The sequence below is a fragment of the Myxocyprinus asiaticus genome, chromosome 28 (assembly GCF_019703515.2).
Source record: "Myxocyprinus asiaticus isolate MX2 ecotype Aquarium Trade chromosome 28, UBuf_Myxa_2, whole genome shotgun sequence".
Lineage (NCBI taxonomy): Eukaryota > Metazoa > Chordata > Actinopteri > Cypriniformes > Catostomidae > Myxocyprinus > Myxocyprinus asiaticus.
In genome coordinates, this window is record NC_059371.1 from 31,784,673 (window position 1) to 31,798,730 (window position 14,058).

At 36.9% G+C, this 14,058-nt stretch overlaps 1 protein-coding gene across 1 annotated transcript; it reads right to left on the reverse strand.

Moving 5' to 3' along the window:
- Positions 1-5,157: 5,157 nt before the first annotated feature.
- Positions 5,158-10,967, reverse strand: LOC127419312 (transmembrane emp24 domain-containing protein 4-like). The gene is made up of 5 exons (XM_051660632.1): positions 10,787-10,967; positions 10,094-10,194; positions 9,780-9,905; positions 7,797-7,943; positions 5,158-6,961 (listed from the first exon to the last, which is right to left on the reverse strand). The coding sequence occupies exons 1-5, from the start codon at positions 10,929-10,931 to the stop codon at positions 6,812-6,814; spliced, it is 669 nt and encodes a 222-aa protein (XP_051516592.1). The 5' UTR covers positions 10,932-10,967; the 3' UTR covers positions 5,158-6,811.
- Between the last annotated feature and the right edge of the window lie 3,091 nt (positions 10,968-14,058).

The window sequence follows — 14,058 nt, forward strand, 5'->3', positions numbered from 1 at the left end:
CATCCCATGTCTTATGGTTGGAGTTGGCATCAGTTCATCCTCTGAAGTCCATCGTAATAGACTTAAGTGATGTCTGAATGGCACTGGCTGCATTTAGTCATCATCACTTAGAGACACGTAGCAGTGGAGTCTGACATCAAGCAGGAACGGAGCTGGATCTGGCCGGCTCCGAGGTTGAGACGGAAACAAATAGAATAATATTAGTGTAGATGCCATTCAATTGTTTGCAGAGAAATAGATCATGATCTAACTATAGCCTAATTGTGAGTTGATGGATAAATTAGGTGTATGCCTGGCTAAATAGATGAGTCTTTAGTCTAGACTTAAACTGAGTGAGTTTGTCTGTGTCCTGAACAGTGTTAGGGAAACTATTCCATAGTTTAGGAGACAAATAGGAAAAGGATCTACCTCCTTTTGTGGATTTTGATATTCTAGGAACTATTAACAGGCCAGAATTTTGTGATCGAAATGAACATGATGGAATATAATGTGGTAGAAGGTCACCTAAGTACTGCAGAGCTAGACCATTCAAAGCTTTGTATGTAGTTAACAAAATTAAAATGAATACAAACTTTTACAGGTAGCCAATGTAACGAAAATAAAATGGGACTAATCTGATAATATTGGTTCTACTCAGCACTCTGGCTGCTGCATTTTGAACCTAATGAAGTTTATTTATTGAACTTGCTGAACATCCTCCCAGCAATGCATTACAATAATCTAGTCTTGAGGTCATGAACGCATAAACAGACAGCATGTGTCGTAACTAAGCAATATTCTGAGGTGGAAGAATGCTGTTCTACAAACATTGGAAATTTGATTTTTGAAGGACAGATTGGTATCAAATATAACACCTTAGTTCTTCGCTGTAGAAAACGATGCAACAGTACATCCATCGAGAGTCAAATTATATTTTAGCTGCTTCTTTTTTAGAGGTTTTTTGTCCAAAACTTTGTGCCTCTGTTTTGTCAGAATTGAATAGAAATATAATGTTGGGTATCATCGGAAAATTATGAGACAGTGTTTTCTGAGGTACTGAGCAGACGATTACATAATTCCAATTTTATTTCTGATGATTTCAATTTTATCAGTAAAGAAATTCATGAAGTCGTTACTATTGTGCTGCGACAGAATATCTGGTTCAGTTGAGACTTTATTCATAACCAATTTAGCCACTGTACTGAATAAACACCTAGGATTGTTGTGGTTATTTTCTATGAGTTTTCTCAAATATGTTGACCTGGCAGCTTTTAGTGCCTGTCTGTAGCTACAGACACTATCCTTCCATGCACCGTGAAATACCTCTAATTTTGTATTCTTCCACTTGCGCGCCATTTTTTGAGCTGCACTCTTGAGAGCATTAATGTGATCGTTTTGCGGGGCTTTTTTCTTTAATCGAAGGGGAGGCGACAATATCAATAGTGCTAGAGAAGACTGTATTTATATTTTCTGTTATTACATCAAGTTCTTCTACACTTTTTGGCTTACTGAGTATATGAGATAAATCTGGAAGATTATTAGTGGAGCTGGTTGAAAGAATAATCCTACCTGAATGATAGCGTTGTGTAGATTGAGTGACATTAGCTGATCGCAGCATGCAAGAAACAAGTTAATGATCTGAGATGTCATCGCTCTGCGGCAGAATTTATATAGTATCAAAATCAAATCCACATGACAGGATTATGGTGATGAGTTGCTCCTGTCACATTTTGTCTGACTCCAAGAGAGTTGAGAATATCAATAAAGGCTAATCCCAATGTGTCATTTTCATTGTCTATGTGAATGTTGAATTCACCAACAATTAAAAAAGCTCTGTCCACAGTAACTGCTAGATCTGATAGAAAATTTGCAAATTCACCAAGGAAATCAGAATACGGCCTGGGTGATCTATATACTGTAGCAAGGGCAATAGACAACAGAGATTTTTTTTTCACATTAAGCATTTTTAACTAAAATTATAAACTTATATCCTGTCCTCTGAGTAACACCAAAAACAACAAAACTGTAAATTGCAGCAACACCTCCTCGACCCTTCAGACAAGGCTCTTGTTTATAACAATAACCTGGGAGTAGACTAATTTAAATGAATATATTCATCTGGTTTAAGCCAGGTTTCAGTCAAACAGAATGCATCCAAACTATGATCTGTAATCATTTCATTTACAATTACTGCTTTGGTTGAAAGAGATCTAATGTTTAGTAGCCCTAACTTTATATGATGTTTATCTTAAATTTTTTGTTATTTTCAAGTTTTACCTTAATCGCATTTTTTTCTAAATGATTTAGTGAGGGGTTTGTGTTTGGTAGTTCGGGGAACAGACACAGTCTCTATGTGATATCCAGGTGATACAGTCTCTATGTGTTGTAGTTTATGTGACCTGTGCGATGTCTCAAGGCAGCTAGCAGATGTTCGGATTAGCCAGTTTGTCTGCTTCCTGACCTGGGCCCCAGTTAGTCAAATACTATCACTATTTAGACTATGAGCCAAATTACTAGAGAGGAAAGTGGCACATTCCCTGGAGGGACGGAGTCTGTTTCTATTTAGCAGGTCAGGTCTACCCCAAAAACACTTCCAATTGTCTATAAATCCTATGCTATTCACCACTCAGACATCCAGCCATTCAGTGACACTAATCTACTATAAACCTCATCATCACCACATATTACAGTGTCTGACATTGTTTTTGCAGGTTCACACACTTCTTTAACATTATCTCTATTGATCTCTGACTGGCGAAGCCGCACATCATTAGTGCCCACATGAATAACAATTTTAGAAAATCTACGTTTATCATTATCCAGCACTTGTAAATTTGACGCCCAAGCCTCTGAAACACATTTAACAATAGTGGCTGGAGTCTCTATTTCCACGTTCCTTACAATAGAATCTCCTATAACAAGGGTGCTTTCAACATGATTCTCAGTGGGTGCATTACTGAGTGGGGAATATTTATTGGAAACCCTAACAGGAATGGGAGAGTGGTGTCGCTTTGCTGAGCGAGTATGCTGTTGAGATGTCACCCAAATGCCCTGCTGCAGGGGCTCTACAGCCAGAACCAAAGTATGTTTGTTGATCGCTGTTCTACCCGCATCCTAAACAGTATCTACTGGCTTCTCTTTGTCACTGACCTCCACTAGTGTTCGGATGCGTGTGTCTAGCTCATTAAACTTCTCTGTCAGCCTGACTAATTCCTTACATTTATCACATGTGAATCCCTCACTGTTGATGGAAGAATCTATAGTAAACATGTGGCATGCAGTGCAGGAAGCAATAACATGAGCAGATGACTTACCGCAAATGTTTGTTGTTGTTATGGCGGTTCCTGATCAGCAGAGGTTTGAGATTGATGCAATAATCCGTGTAAAACACAGAGGAGAAAACAAATGCATGCAGTGGAAATGCGAGATGTAGACAAGCAGAAAAAAAGAAAAGAAAATGTGTCCGTGCTGTATTATACACGCAGTTGAAACAGTAGAAAAGTGTGCGTGGGGGGGGGGCCACGAAGCACGTGGTAAAATGGCAAAGGATAAAACGATGGACATAGAGGAATAAGCCAAAGCGTCTGTATATTTGTGTCAATGTGATATTTCAGTTTATTTATATATATATATATATATATACAGGTGCATCTCAATAAATTAGAATGTCGTGGAAAAGTTCATTTATTTCAGTAATTCAACTCTAATTGTGAAACTCGTGTATTAAATAAATTCAATGCACACAGACTGAAGTAGTTTAAGTCTTTGGTTCTTTTAATTGTGATGATTTTGGTTCACATTTAACAAAAACCCACCAATTCACTATCTCAAAAAATTAGAATATGGTGACATGCCAATCAGCTAATCAACTCAAAACACCTGCAAAGGTTTCCTGAGCCTTCAGAATGGTCTCTCAGTTTGGTTCACTAGGCTACACAATCATGGGGAAGACTGCTGATCTGACAGTTGTCCAGAAGACAATCATTGACACCCTTCACAAGGAGGGTAAGCCACAAACATTCATTGCCAAAGAAGCTGGCTGTTCACAGAGTGCTGTATCCAAGCATGTTAACAGAAAGTTGAGTGGAAGGAAAAAGTGTGGAAGAAAAAGATGCACAATCAACCGAGAGAACGGCAGCCTTATGAGGATTGTCAAGCAAAATCGATTCAAGAATTTGGGTGAACTTCACAAGGAATGGACTGAGGCTGGGGTCAAGGCATCAAGAGCCACCACACACAGACATGTCAAGGAATTTGGCTACAGTTGTCATATTCCTCTTGTTAAGCCACTCCTGAACCACGGACAACGTCAGAGGCGTCTTACCTGGGCTAAGGAGAAGAAGAACTGGACTGTTGCCCAGTGGTCCAAAGTCCTCTTTTCAGATGAGAGCAAGTTTTGTATTTCATTTGGAAACCAAGGTCCTAGAATCTGGAGGAAGGGTGGAGAAGCTCATAACCCAAGTTGCTTGAAGTCCAGTGTTAAGTTTCCACAGTCTGTGATGATTTGGGGTGCAGTGTCATCTGCTGGTGTTGGTCCATTGTGTTTTTTGAAAACCAAAGTCACTGCACCCGTTTACCAAGAAATTTTGGAGCACTTCATGCTTCCTTCTGCTGACCAGCTTTTTAAAGATGCTGATTTCATTTTCCAGCAGGATTTGGCACCTGCCCACACTGCCAAAAGCACCAAAAGTTGGTTAAATGACCATGGTGTTGGTGTGCTTGACTGGCCAGCAAACTCACCAGACCTGAACCCCATAGAGAATCTATGGGGTATTGTCAAGAGGAAAATGAGAAACAAGAGACCAAAAAATGCAGATGAGCTGAAGGCCACTGTCAAAGAAACCTGGGCTTCCATACCACCTCAGCAGTGCCACAAACTGATCACCTCCATGCCACGCCGAATTGAGGCAGTAATTAAAGCAAAAGGAGCCCCTACCAAGTACTGAGTACATATACAGTAAATGAACATACTTTCCAGAAGACCAACAATTCACTAAAAATGTTTTTTTTTATTGGTCTTATGATGTATTCTAATTTTTTGAGATAGTGAATTGGTGGGTTTTTGTTAAATGTGAGCCAAAATCATCACAATTAAAAGAACCAAAGACTTAAACTACTTCAGTCTGTGTGCACTGAATTTATTTAATACACGAGTTTCACAATTTGAGTTGAATTACTGAAATAAATGAACTTTTCCACGACATTCTAATTTATTATATATATATATATATATATATATATATATAACATTTGCAAAGTTATCAAAAATCTGTTTTTTTGCTTTGTCATTATGTGGTATGGAGTGTAGATTGATGAGAAAAATAAAATTATTTAAAGCATTTTAGAATAAGGCTGCAACATAACAAAATGTGAAAAAAATGAAGGGGTCCGAATACTTTTTGAATGCACTGTATATAGGATCAGTTGTCATACTCTATTGTTTTGTTTCACTCCATAATTCAACAGTTTCAATTATGGTGAAATAAGGAAAGATAATTTTTGGGAATTAAAAGAAATTTAATTCAAATGAACATTCTACAAACTTTTCAGAACCCAACTACAACATAGGTACAGAAATAAAAACAGTGATCAGTAATGTAATATCAATAGAACTGTGTACCATGTCTACAGTTTAAGTATGTGCATGCATTTTGTGCACTTATAAATACTGTTTATTACCAAGATAAAATGACACTGTTGAGAACACAGAGCTGCATTATCATATAAATAACCTTCAACTGATAACAGCACAAGAAGGATGATGTCATTGTGTCATCTATAAGAATGTTGTTTGATTAAAAGAAGTCAGTACACACATTTCTAAAGACTCTATAAACAACAGATAGTCTCGGGATTGAAGAAAAACCCTGAAAACTTCTGTTTATTTTTCAACACAAATTTCTGCTTATTGAATATATTGAAATTATATTTAAAGATCAGTCCATCCAGGGAATAAATAAATAAAACAAGAAACAGAACTTTTAGAAAAAAAAAAAAAAAGATAATTTAGATTTTGTAAACCCAGTCAAGTTAAAACAATTCCAAAAATATTGATTTATTTTTGGTCAAAACAGCTACATACTAATCCAGCTAGAACCGATTAAGGTTTGGGTTTAAGACTATATAGAATATCAAGCCTATTTCAAAGTATATAAATGTATTAAAGACAGAATAGCAGAGGGTGTGAAAAAGCCACAGATTTTTGAAAACTTCAATATACCTCAATATATACATATTTAAAAAGGGCAGAAATGTTGAAATGATTAGCTGGCTTGATTTTTCACATTTATCAGTAATACAATTTTAAATACAAACAGTAATTTCCATGCATCCATAACAATCATCACTTTAAAGTCATAACATTCTTTTCATTCTCAAAATCACACTTTTTCTTAATATGAAGACTTGCTGCAACATTCTAGAAGCTGAGCAATTATTATTCTGATTAATTCATGATAAATGGGCATCAGATTTTCAAGAGTTAATACTTTGTATACAGCAGAATAGTCACGTAAAAAAGGGTGTGAACGAAACAGTTCACCCAAAAATTACAGTTCTGTCATCCTTCACTCACCCTCATGTTATTTCATCTGCATCATTTTTCCGAACTATGAAAGTGAATGGTGTCTGAGGCAAACTTCTTGCATTTGAAAGTCCTTTGTGTTATGAACCCTCTGAATATACCTGCTTAAGCTAAAGTTGGACCAAACTGAATTAAAAAAATAAATAAATAAATAAATAAAAAGGTTGCAATGAAACATTGACTATTTCCATGCTTGAGAACATCAATGAAAATAATTAGAGCTAGTGTCTCTGTAAGTCTGTCTGTTCTTCAAACAAGCTTTTTGGCTTCAAAGAAGCTCTTGAGATGTTTCATCTGCCAGATACCAGTGATGATGAGGATGATGGTCTGAGCGATAGACCACCAGAGAACGCGCTGGTTCGTGCTCTCGCTGGTCATTCGGAAACGCTCCTCGCGGTACTGTATAAAGACAACTATCTGTTAGAGAAGAACAACCCATTGGACCGATAACAAGTGCAAGAGAATGTCAGATCAATGTTTATTTTAAAATGCTACTAAATACATATGGGACAGGAGCCCAAAATAATGTTAATCATGTTGAGCAGGTACCTGCTTCCAGCGATTGTACACCAATTGAAATAAATTGACTTAAAGATGCAGTCAGTAATTTTTTCCTCATTTAAAAAGTTTTACTTCTAAAGAAATTCATTGTCATTTTGAAACATATATATAAAATCATGAGCACTCACACGAGATGAAGACTCCAGTCATATCAGTAACCTTACAAAAGCTGTTTTATCCTACATGGAGAGGGTCCCCTCATGGGGGCTGCCATGTTAGGATCACATGACCAGACGAATACGACTCGCTTAATCTCAGTAACCACCCTGTTTTTGGACACTTTCACTCTTGGATTAAATTAATCCTGCCTGAATGTGAATTGTGAATTTCTATGACATCAGTAACTGAAAACTATTACGTTTAAATGATGCAGCATCCACGGCACTAAGTGTCAGTGTAAGTCTAAGACAATGTAAACAAAAACTTACTGAGTGCACGTTTAAAGACTTCATGAAACCAGTATTGAAATTTTGTGGCTTTTAGTCTATGTCTATAAGTTTCAAAGCCAACTATATAATAGTTTACTTGCAGCAGAAATATGGTTTTAAAATGTATAGTATTTCTCTTCCTGGAAAATGGACCAAAACAAGGATGTAACTAAATATACGAGCAAACTGCTCGATCACTAATCTGAATATAAGGGAAAGGCTATTTCTGTCTAATTCACACTCACCCTCTGATAGTTCTGCTCTTTCTGGATTTGTTCCACCTGGTCCAGAAGCTGTCTGGCTCTCAGCTGGAGCTCAGTCAGCTTGTCTTTGGCGGCGATCTCTGGGTAGTTGTTGGTGTGCTCACCAACCTGAATGTCCAGGTGCACCCTCTGTAGCATGATAAAAGATTACGTTTGCTTGTTTGTTTTTAACGTGCTATTTTCAGGGTGAAATCCAGGTTAAAATATAAAAATAGGTAAAACAACTAAAAACCTATATATGATGTTTAAGATCTGAGTCGCAGATAATAAATTAAAAATGTTTAGCCTAGTGTTATCTATTTTGCAACTTCTTTTGCCCCTCTCATTCAGTACACTTACATATACTTTAAAGGGTTACTCCACCCAAAAATTTTAATTCTCTCATCATTTACTTATCCTCATGCCATCCCAGATGTGTGACTTACTTTCTTCAGCAGAACACAAATTAAGATTTTTAGAAGAATATCTCAGCTCTGTAGGTCCATACAATGCAAGTGAATGCTGGCCAGAACTTTGAAGCTCCAAAAAGTGAATAAAGTCAGCATAATAGTAATCCAAATGACTCCAGTAGTTAAATCCATGTCTTCAGAAGCAATATGATAGGTGTGGGTCAGAAACAGATCAACATTTAAATCATTTTTTACTATAGAATATCTCCACTCTGTAGGTCCAAAAAATGCAAGTGAATGGTGGGCAGAAATTTGAAGCTCCAAAAAGCACAGACAACCGGAAGTGAAGTTCGATTTGTTTACAACAGAACGCTGTTCACAAGCTTGATTGGTTTTGCTCTCATTTGAACATGCCAGCGTGCTTACATCACGCGAGAGGCAGCGCAAATCCCCTCATGGAAGTGAAATGAAAAGTGACCGGAAGTGAACAATTACAGTGAAAAGGGCTTAAATACTGATAACTTTCACACCCAAAGCGATCATATCGCTTTAGAAGACACTAATTTAACAACTGGAATCATATGGTTTACTTTTACTATGATTGTCTGTGCTTTTTGGAGCTTTAAAGTGCTGATCACCATCCACTTGCATTGTATGAACCTACAGAGCTGAAATATTCTTCTAAAAATCTTCGTTTGTGTTCTGCTGAAGAAAGAAAGTCATACACATCTGGGATGTCATGAGGGTGAGTAAATGATGAGAGAATTTTTATTTTTGGGTGAACTATTCCTTTAAGTTCTAGAGGTATTAGCCTATAATGACATGTGATTTTATTTTATGCTATTAGACCAAATATTATACAAATAAGATTTAGTTTCTTCTGAATTTGACTGCAGTTTAAAGAAAATCAGGGGGCCTGGGTAGCTCAGTGGTAAAATACGCTGGCTACCACCCCTGGAGTTCACTAGTTCGAATCCCAGGGCATGCTGAGTGACTCCAGCCAGGTCTCCTAAGCAACCAAATGGCCATCTGGCACCAAAAATCATCCATGCGATTATCTAATCAGCCAATCGTGTGGCAGCAGTGCAGTGCATAATATCATGCAGATCAGGAGCTTCAGTTAATGTTCACATCAACCATCAGAATGGGGAAAAAATGTGATCACAGTGATTTGGACCGTGGCATGATTGTTGGTGCCAGATGGGCTGGTTTGAGTATTTCTGTAACTGCTGATCTCCTGGGATTTTCATGCACAACAGTCTCTAGAATTTACTCAGAATGGTGCCAAAAACAAAAAAACATCCAGTGAGCGGCAGTTCTGTGGACGGAAATGCCTCGTTGATGAGAGAGGTCAGCAGAGAATGGCCAGACTGGCTCGAACTGACAAAGTCTATGGTAACTCAGATAACTGCTCTGTACAATTGTGGTGAGAAGAATAGCATCTCAGAATGCTATACTGAGATGCATGTTGGCACTGATTTGGTGGCACGAGGGGGACCTACACACTATAAGGCAGGTGGTTTTAATGTTGTGGCTGATCGGTGTATACTATACTTCTGTATATCTATAATAATACCAGTTTTCCACCAGCAAACAGCGCCATCTTGCTGGAGTTGGAGTGAAGACAGATTTGGTGCTCGCCAGGCGTGTGGGATGTGAAGGTAAAGCGGCCGTCTGAGCCGTACTGACGAGACAGAATGATCTGAAATAAACAGTGAGAAAACATACACAATCATTTCAAAATGTGCAGTGCAGTTTAAATTAAACTGCTCCACAGAAATATATTTCAGTACGGGATACATGATGAGAAATCTGTAAAGTCATGAATATCTTTAATTAAAACTCACAGATCAGGTAGTGTCAAAAGATTAAGATAAAAAGGGAGCCTACCTTGGAATCAGGATCTTTGATTTCCACATGCATGCCTAAACCAGGGGTGGATGGGAGAAAAGAGCCAGTCTGTTTGTCCCACAGCTGCGTTCTGTATTTTCCTAAAAGGACACAGGGGATACACAGCTGAGACCCAACAAGGTATGTTCAGGGTACCAGCATTTTCAACAGGAAAATTATAAGAGTGTTACAGATGCATCCTTGCAAAATAACAGAAACAGAAACTTAATAAGACCAAAAAAATAAAACAAAATAAGAGGATCTGATTTTTGTTGTTGCAATAATAGTTATTTGTACAGTACAGACCATATATTAGATTAATATTGAGTGACAGTTGCATGCATGCATAATTGTTATTTCTGAATACTAAAAACAAACAATAAATCCAGGCTGCAGGTCAGAGAGTGTTGGCAGGGTGGAACTGGTGCACCTGTCTCTCAGGTGCTCAACCAGGATGTTGTTCCTGCCACATCCTTGATCATGCTAATATTGACATCAGCCCTCCTTTATAAAGGACATTTGTGTGCAAATCCGCACATTTATACTGCAAATATTATTTTATAACATTTATTTTCAATACAAGGTGTTAAATGGGACACACATTTAATTATTCTAATGAAAAGGCAAGCTGGTTGAATCAGCTAGCCGACTAAGCTAACCGATCACAGAGAACCGATTTCACAATGAACATACCGATCACCATGGTTTCATCAGGTATTTCTTCTATGAAGCATTTCTTTTCTGTCTCTCTGATGTGGAAATAAAGGGCTTGGCTTGGAGAAAGCCACATAAATAGCAGCAAAAACCCGATACACGACACCACCGCCTTCATTTCCATCCAAATCTCCACTCACTCAAACCAGTGCTGAGAATCGATTTCAGAGTGACTCGATTCTCTCTCCTTTCGCAACACAGACTTTCAAATTAAAAGTCAACCGCCGTTCTCGGGTAGCATTGTTGCAACGCTTATGATGATTCTGAGAATTGTAAAAAGTATTAAAAAAAAAAGATTTTTGTTTTTCTAAGACACCCAGCAAACACAATTACGTCGTAAAAACGTTTTTTTTTCTTCTTTTTTTTTTCGCGTCGTGAAAAGGTCGTGATAACGTTTTTATCCAACGTATTTAATACCACAGATGTCGTTTTTTTTTTTCTTTCTTATAAATACGTATTTTTACAATGTTGCAGAAACGTGGTTATGACGTTTTTTATCACGCCCGCAAATCGCCATGTGACGTTCAAGGAGCCTACTTACCACCTCCAGCTGCGGATTTCCCGTACTTTTATATTCTGAAGCAAAGACTTTACCAACATCATCCCAGCGAACTATGTTGTAAAAACGTTTTTTCCCCCCTACGTTGCAGAACCGTCGCTTTAACGTGTTATTACGTCAGCACATCTCCTAGACGTTTTTGAAACCTACTTACCATTCAGCCTGGGCCTACACATGCTGGTGTCAAATTGTTTTTACCACGTTATCTTCCAAAGCAGAGTTTACTAACAACATACACAGTGCTAGAGAAAGAGATTAAATATGGTACTAAAGTGATGGCTTTTTATCATTTCTTTATAATTATTTGCAGAATTTAAACTGTCATAGACTACATCAGCATATGTGATTATGTGAAACAGAAAACACATTTACTTACTCATTGTATTTATTCACAACATATGGAAATGAAAATTTGCCTTAACATCTTTGCAATGAAAACTATATATAGGAGAGACGGAGGCTACTTGTTTTATGAGAAAGTTGTCACAGAGGCTGCAGTATATTTCAGTAACTATAATCACAATCAGAATGAGCTTTATTGCCAAGTATGTTTACACAGAAGCTTCCAGTGCACAAACAATACAACAACAATACAGATAATAATAATAATAAAATAGAATAAAAATAAAAAGTGAATAGAAAATATAAGTATAAATAGAAATATACAATAAGACAATATCTATCTATCTATCTATCCATCTATATATATATATATATATATAATTATTGTTCATTGGGGCAGTTCATGAGATGGATAGCCTGAGGGAAAAAATTGTTCCTGTGCCTGACAGTTCTGGTGCTCAGAGCTCTGAAGCGTCGGCCAGAAGGCAACAGTTCAAAAAGATAGTGGGCTGGGTGAGTGGGGTCCAGAGTGATTTTTCCAGCCCTTTTCCTCACTCTGGAAGTGTATAGTTCTTGAAGGGAGGGCAGGGGGCAACCAATAATCCTCTCAGCAGTCCGAACTGTCCTTTGTAGTCTTCTGATGTCCGAATTCATAGCTGAACCAAATCAGACATTTATTGAAGTGCAGAGGACAGACTCAATGACTCAATTGGTGAAGGAAGTATAACCTCTGCTGGGCCTTTTTTACAATGTGGGTGTCCCACTTCAGGTCTTGTGAGATGGTAGTGCCCAGGAACCTGAATGACTATAAGACTATAAGACTTGGTATCAAAAGTCCACAAATGTGTTTTCTCCAGCAGAGGTTTTCAATGTTGATTTCAACCAGCTAGTTTGAAATATATTTTTGGTTAATTTTACCAGCGTATATCACATTTTTGTTATAGTTCTTAAATAAACAAATATATATATATATATATATATATATATATATATATAATTATTGTTCATTGGGGCAGTTCATGAGATGGATAGCCTGAGGGAAAAAATTGTTCCTGTGCCTGACAGTTCTGGTGCTCAGAGCTCTGAAGCGTCGGCCAGAAGGCAACAGTTCAAAAAGATAGTGGGCTGGGTGAGTGGGGTCCAGAGTGATTTTTCCAGCCCTTTTCCTCACTCTGGAAGTGTTAATTTGGTTAATGGTTAATTTTACCAGCGTATATCACATTTTTGTTATAGTTCTTAAATAAACAAATATATATATATATATATATATATATATATATTTATATATATATATATATATATAATTATTGTTCATTGGCCAAGCCAACAAATTCAAACCACAATAGCATACATTAAAGGGTCAAATATTTTATAAAGACTGACTTAAATGTGCTCTCAGAGGTACTGTACTTTGATATCGCATGTCACCACATATTTATCAGACCAGGATGTATGGCAAAAATACATAGAATTTATCGATGACAATATTTGTTGGCTAAAACAATGTTTTGATATTTCTGTACATTACCTTTTTCATTTTTGTTGTTTCATTGATAATTTTGTGCCTCAGTTGTTTTACTGTTAAGATTTTCCTAAAGAAAAAATCCCATATACTATGACAACAAGTCTGGCTATTGGCATTCAAAGAACAGTATTTTTTTTTTTTCTGTGGGCACTAATGGTGAAAAGGTTTCAAGGTTTTATTTATTTATTTTTGTAGCCAAGACTTGATGCTATAAGGAAATATTCACTGGAATATAAAGTTTGACAACTAGCCCTGGTTTTCCCTATAGACAAGCTTAACTAATGTCAAAGTTATATATTTAACATATGCACTTGAATAAATTACTTTAATTTCCTTGAAATTAACATTCAATTCTTAAATAAGGTACGTTCCTAATCTTGTAGTTTTCAGGTGTTCATGTCCCTGAGTAATATTTGCATACAGCTGAGTGTGTAAATTTGCATTCCCTTTAAAGAATCAAAATGCATTTTTTATTTTTTTTATTTAGTGCTGCCCTGATCAAACAATTTGACAGAATAGATATTTACAGATATCCCCACACAAATGATTCTGTTTAAAAAGTTTACATCCCTGTGGTTCTTAATATGATGTGTTGCTTCCTTGATGATCAATGGTCGTTTGTGTCTGTGATAGTTGTGTGCAAGTCCCTGCTTTGCCCTGAGCAGTGAAGCTGCCCACTGTTCTTTTTTGTGATTAACATTTTGTTATTGATTCACACATCAAAAAAAGAAAAGCAAAACATCAGTTGCAATCGAAATTATTCAACCCCTAAAAGTACATTTCCAAGGCACTTCAATTTCCAATAGACAAAGTTGGCAGTACCAT

Coding starts and splice junctions, on each gene's coding strand:
- LOC127419312 (XM_051660632.1), bottom strand. CDS start 10,931: ATGGAAATGAAGGCGGTGGTGTCGTGTATCGGGTTTTTGCTGCTATTT. Junction 10,195..10,786: donor TGATGAAACCATGGTGATCG/GTATGTTCATTG, acceptor GTGTCCTTTTAG/GAAAATACAGAACGCAGCTG. Junction 6,962..7,796: donor AAGAGCAGAACTATCAGAGG/GTGAGTGTGAAT, acceptor GTCTTTATACAG/TACCGCGAGGAGCGTTTCCG.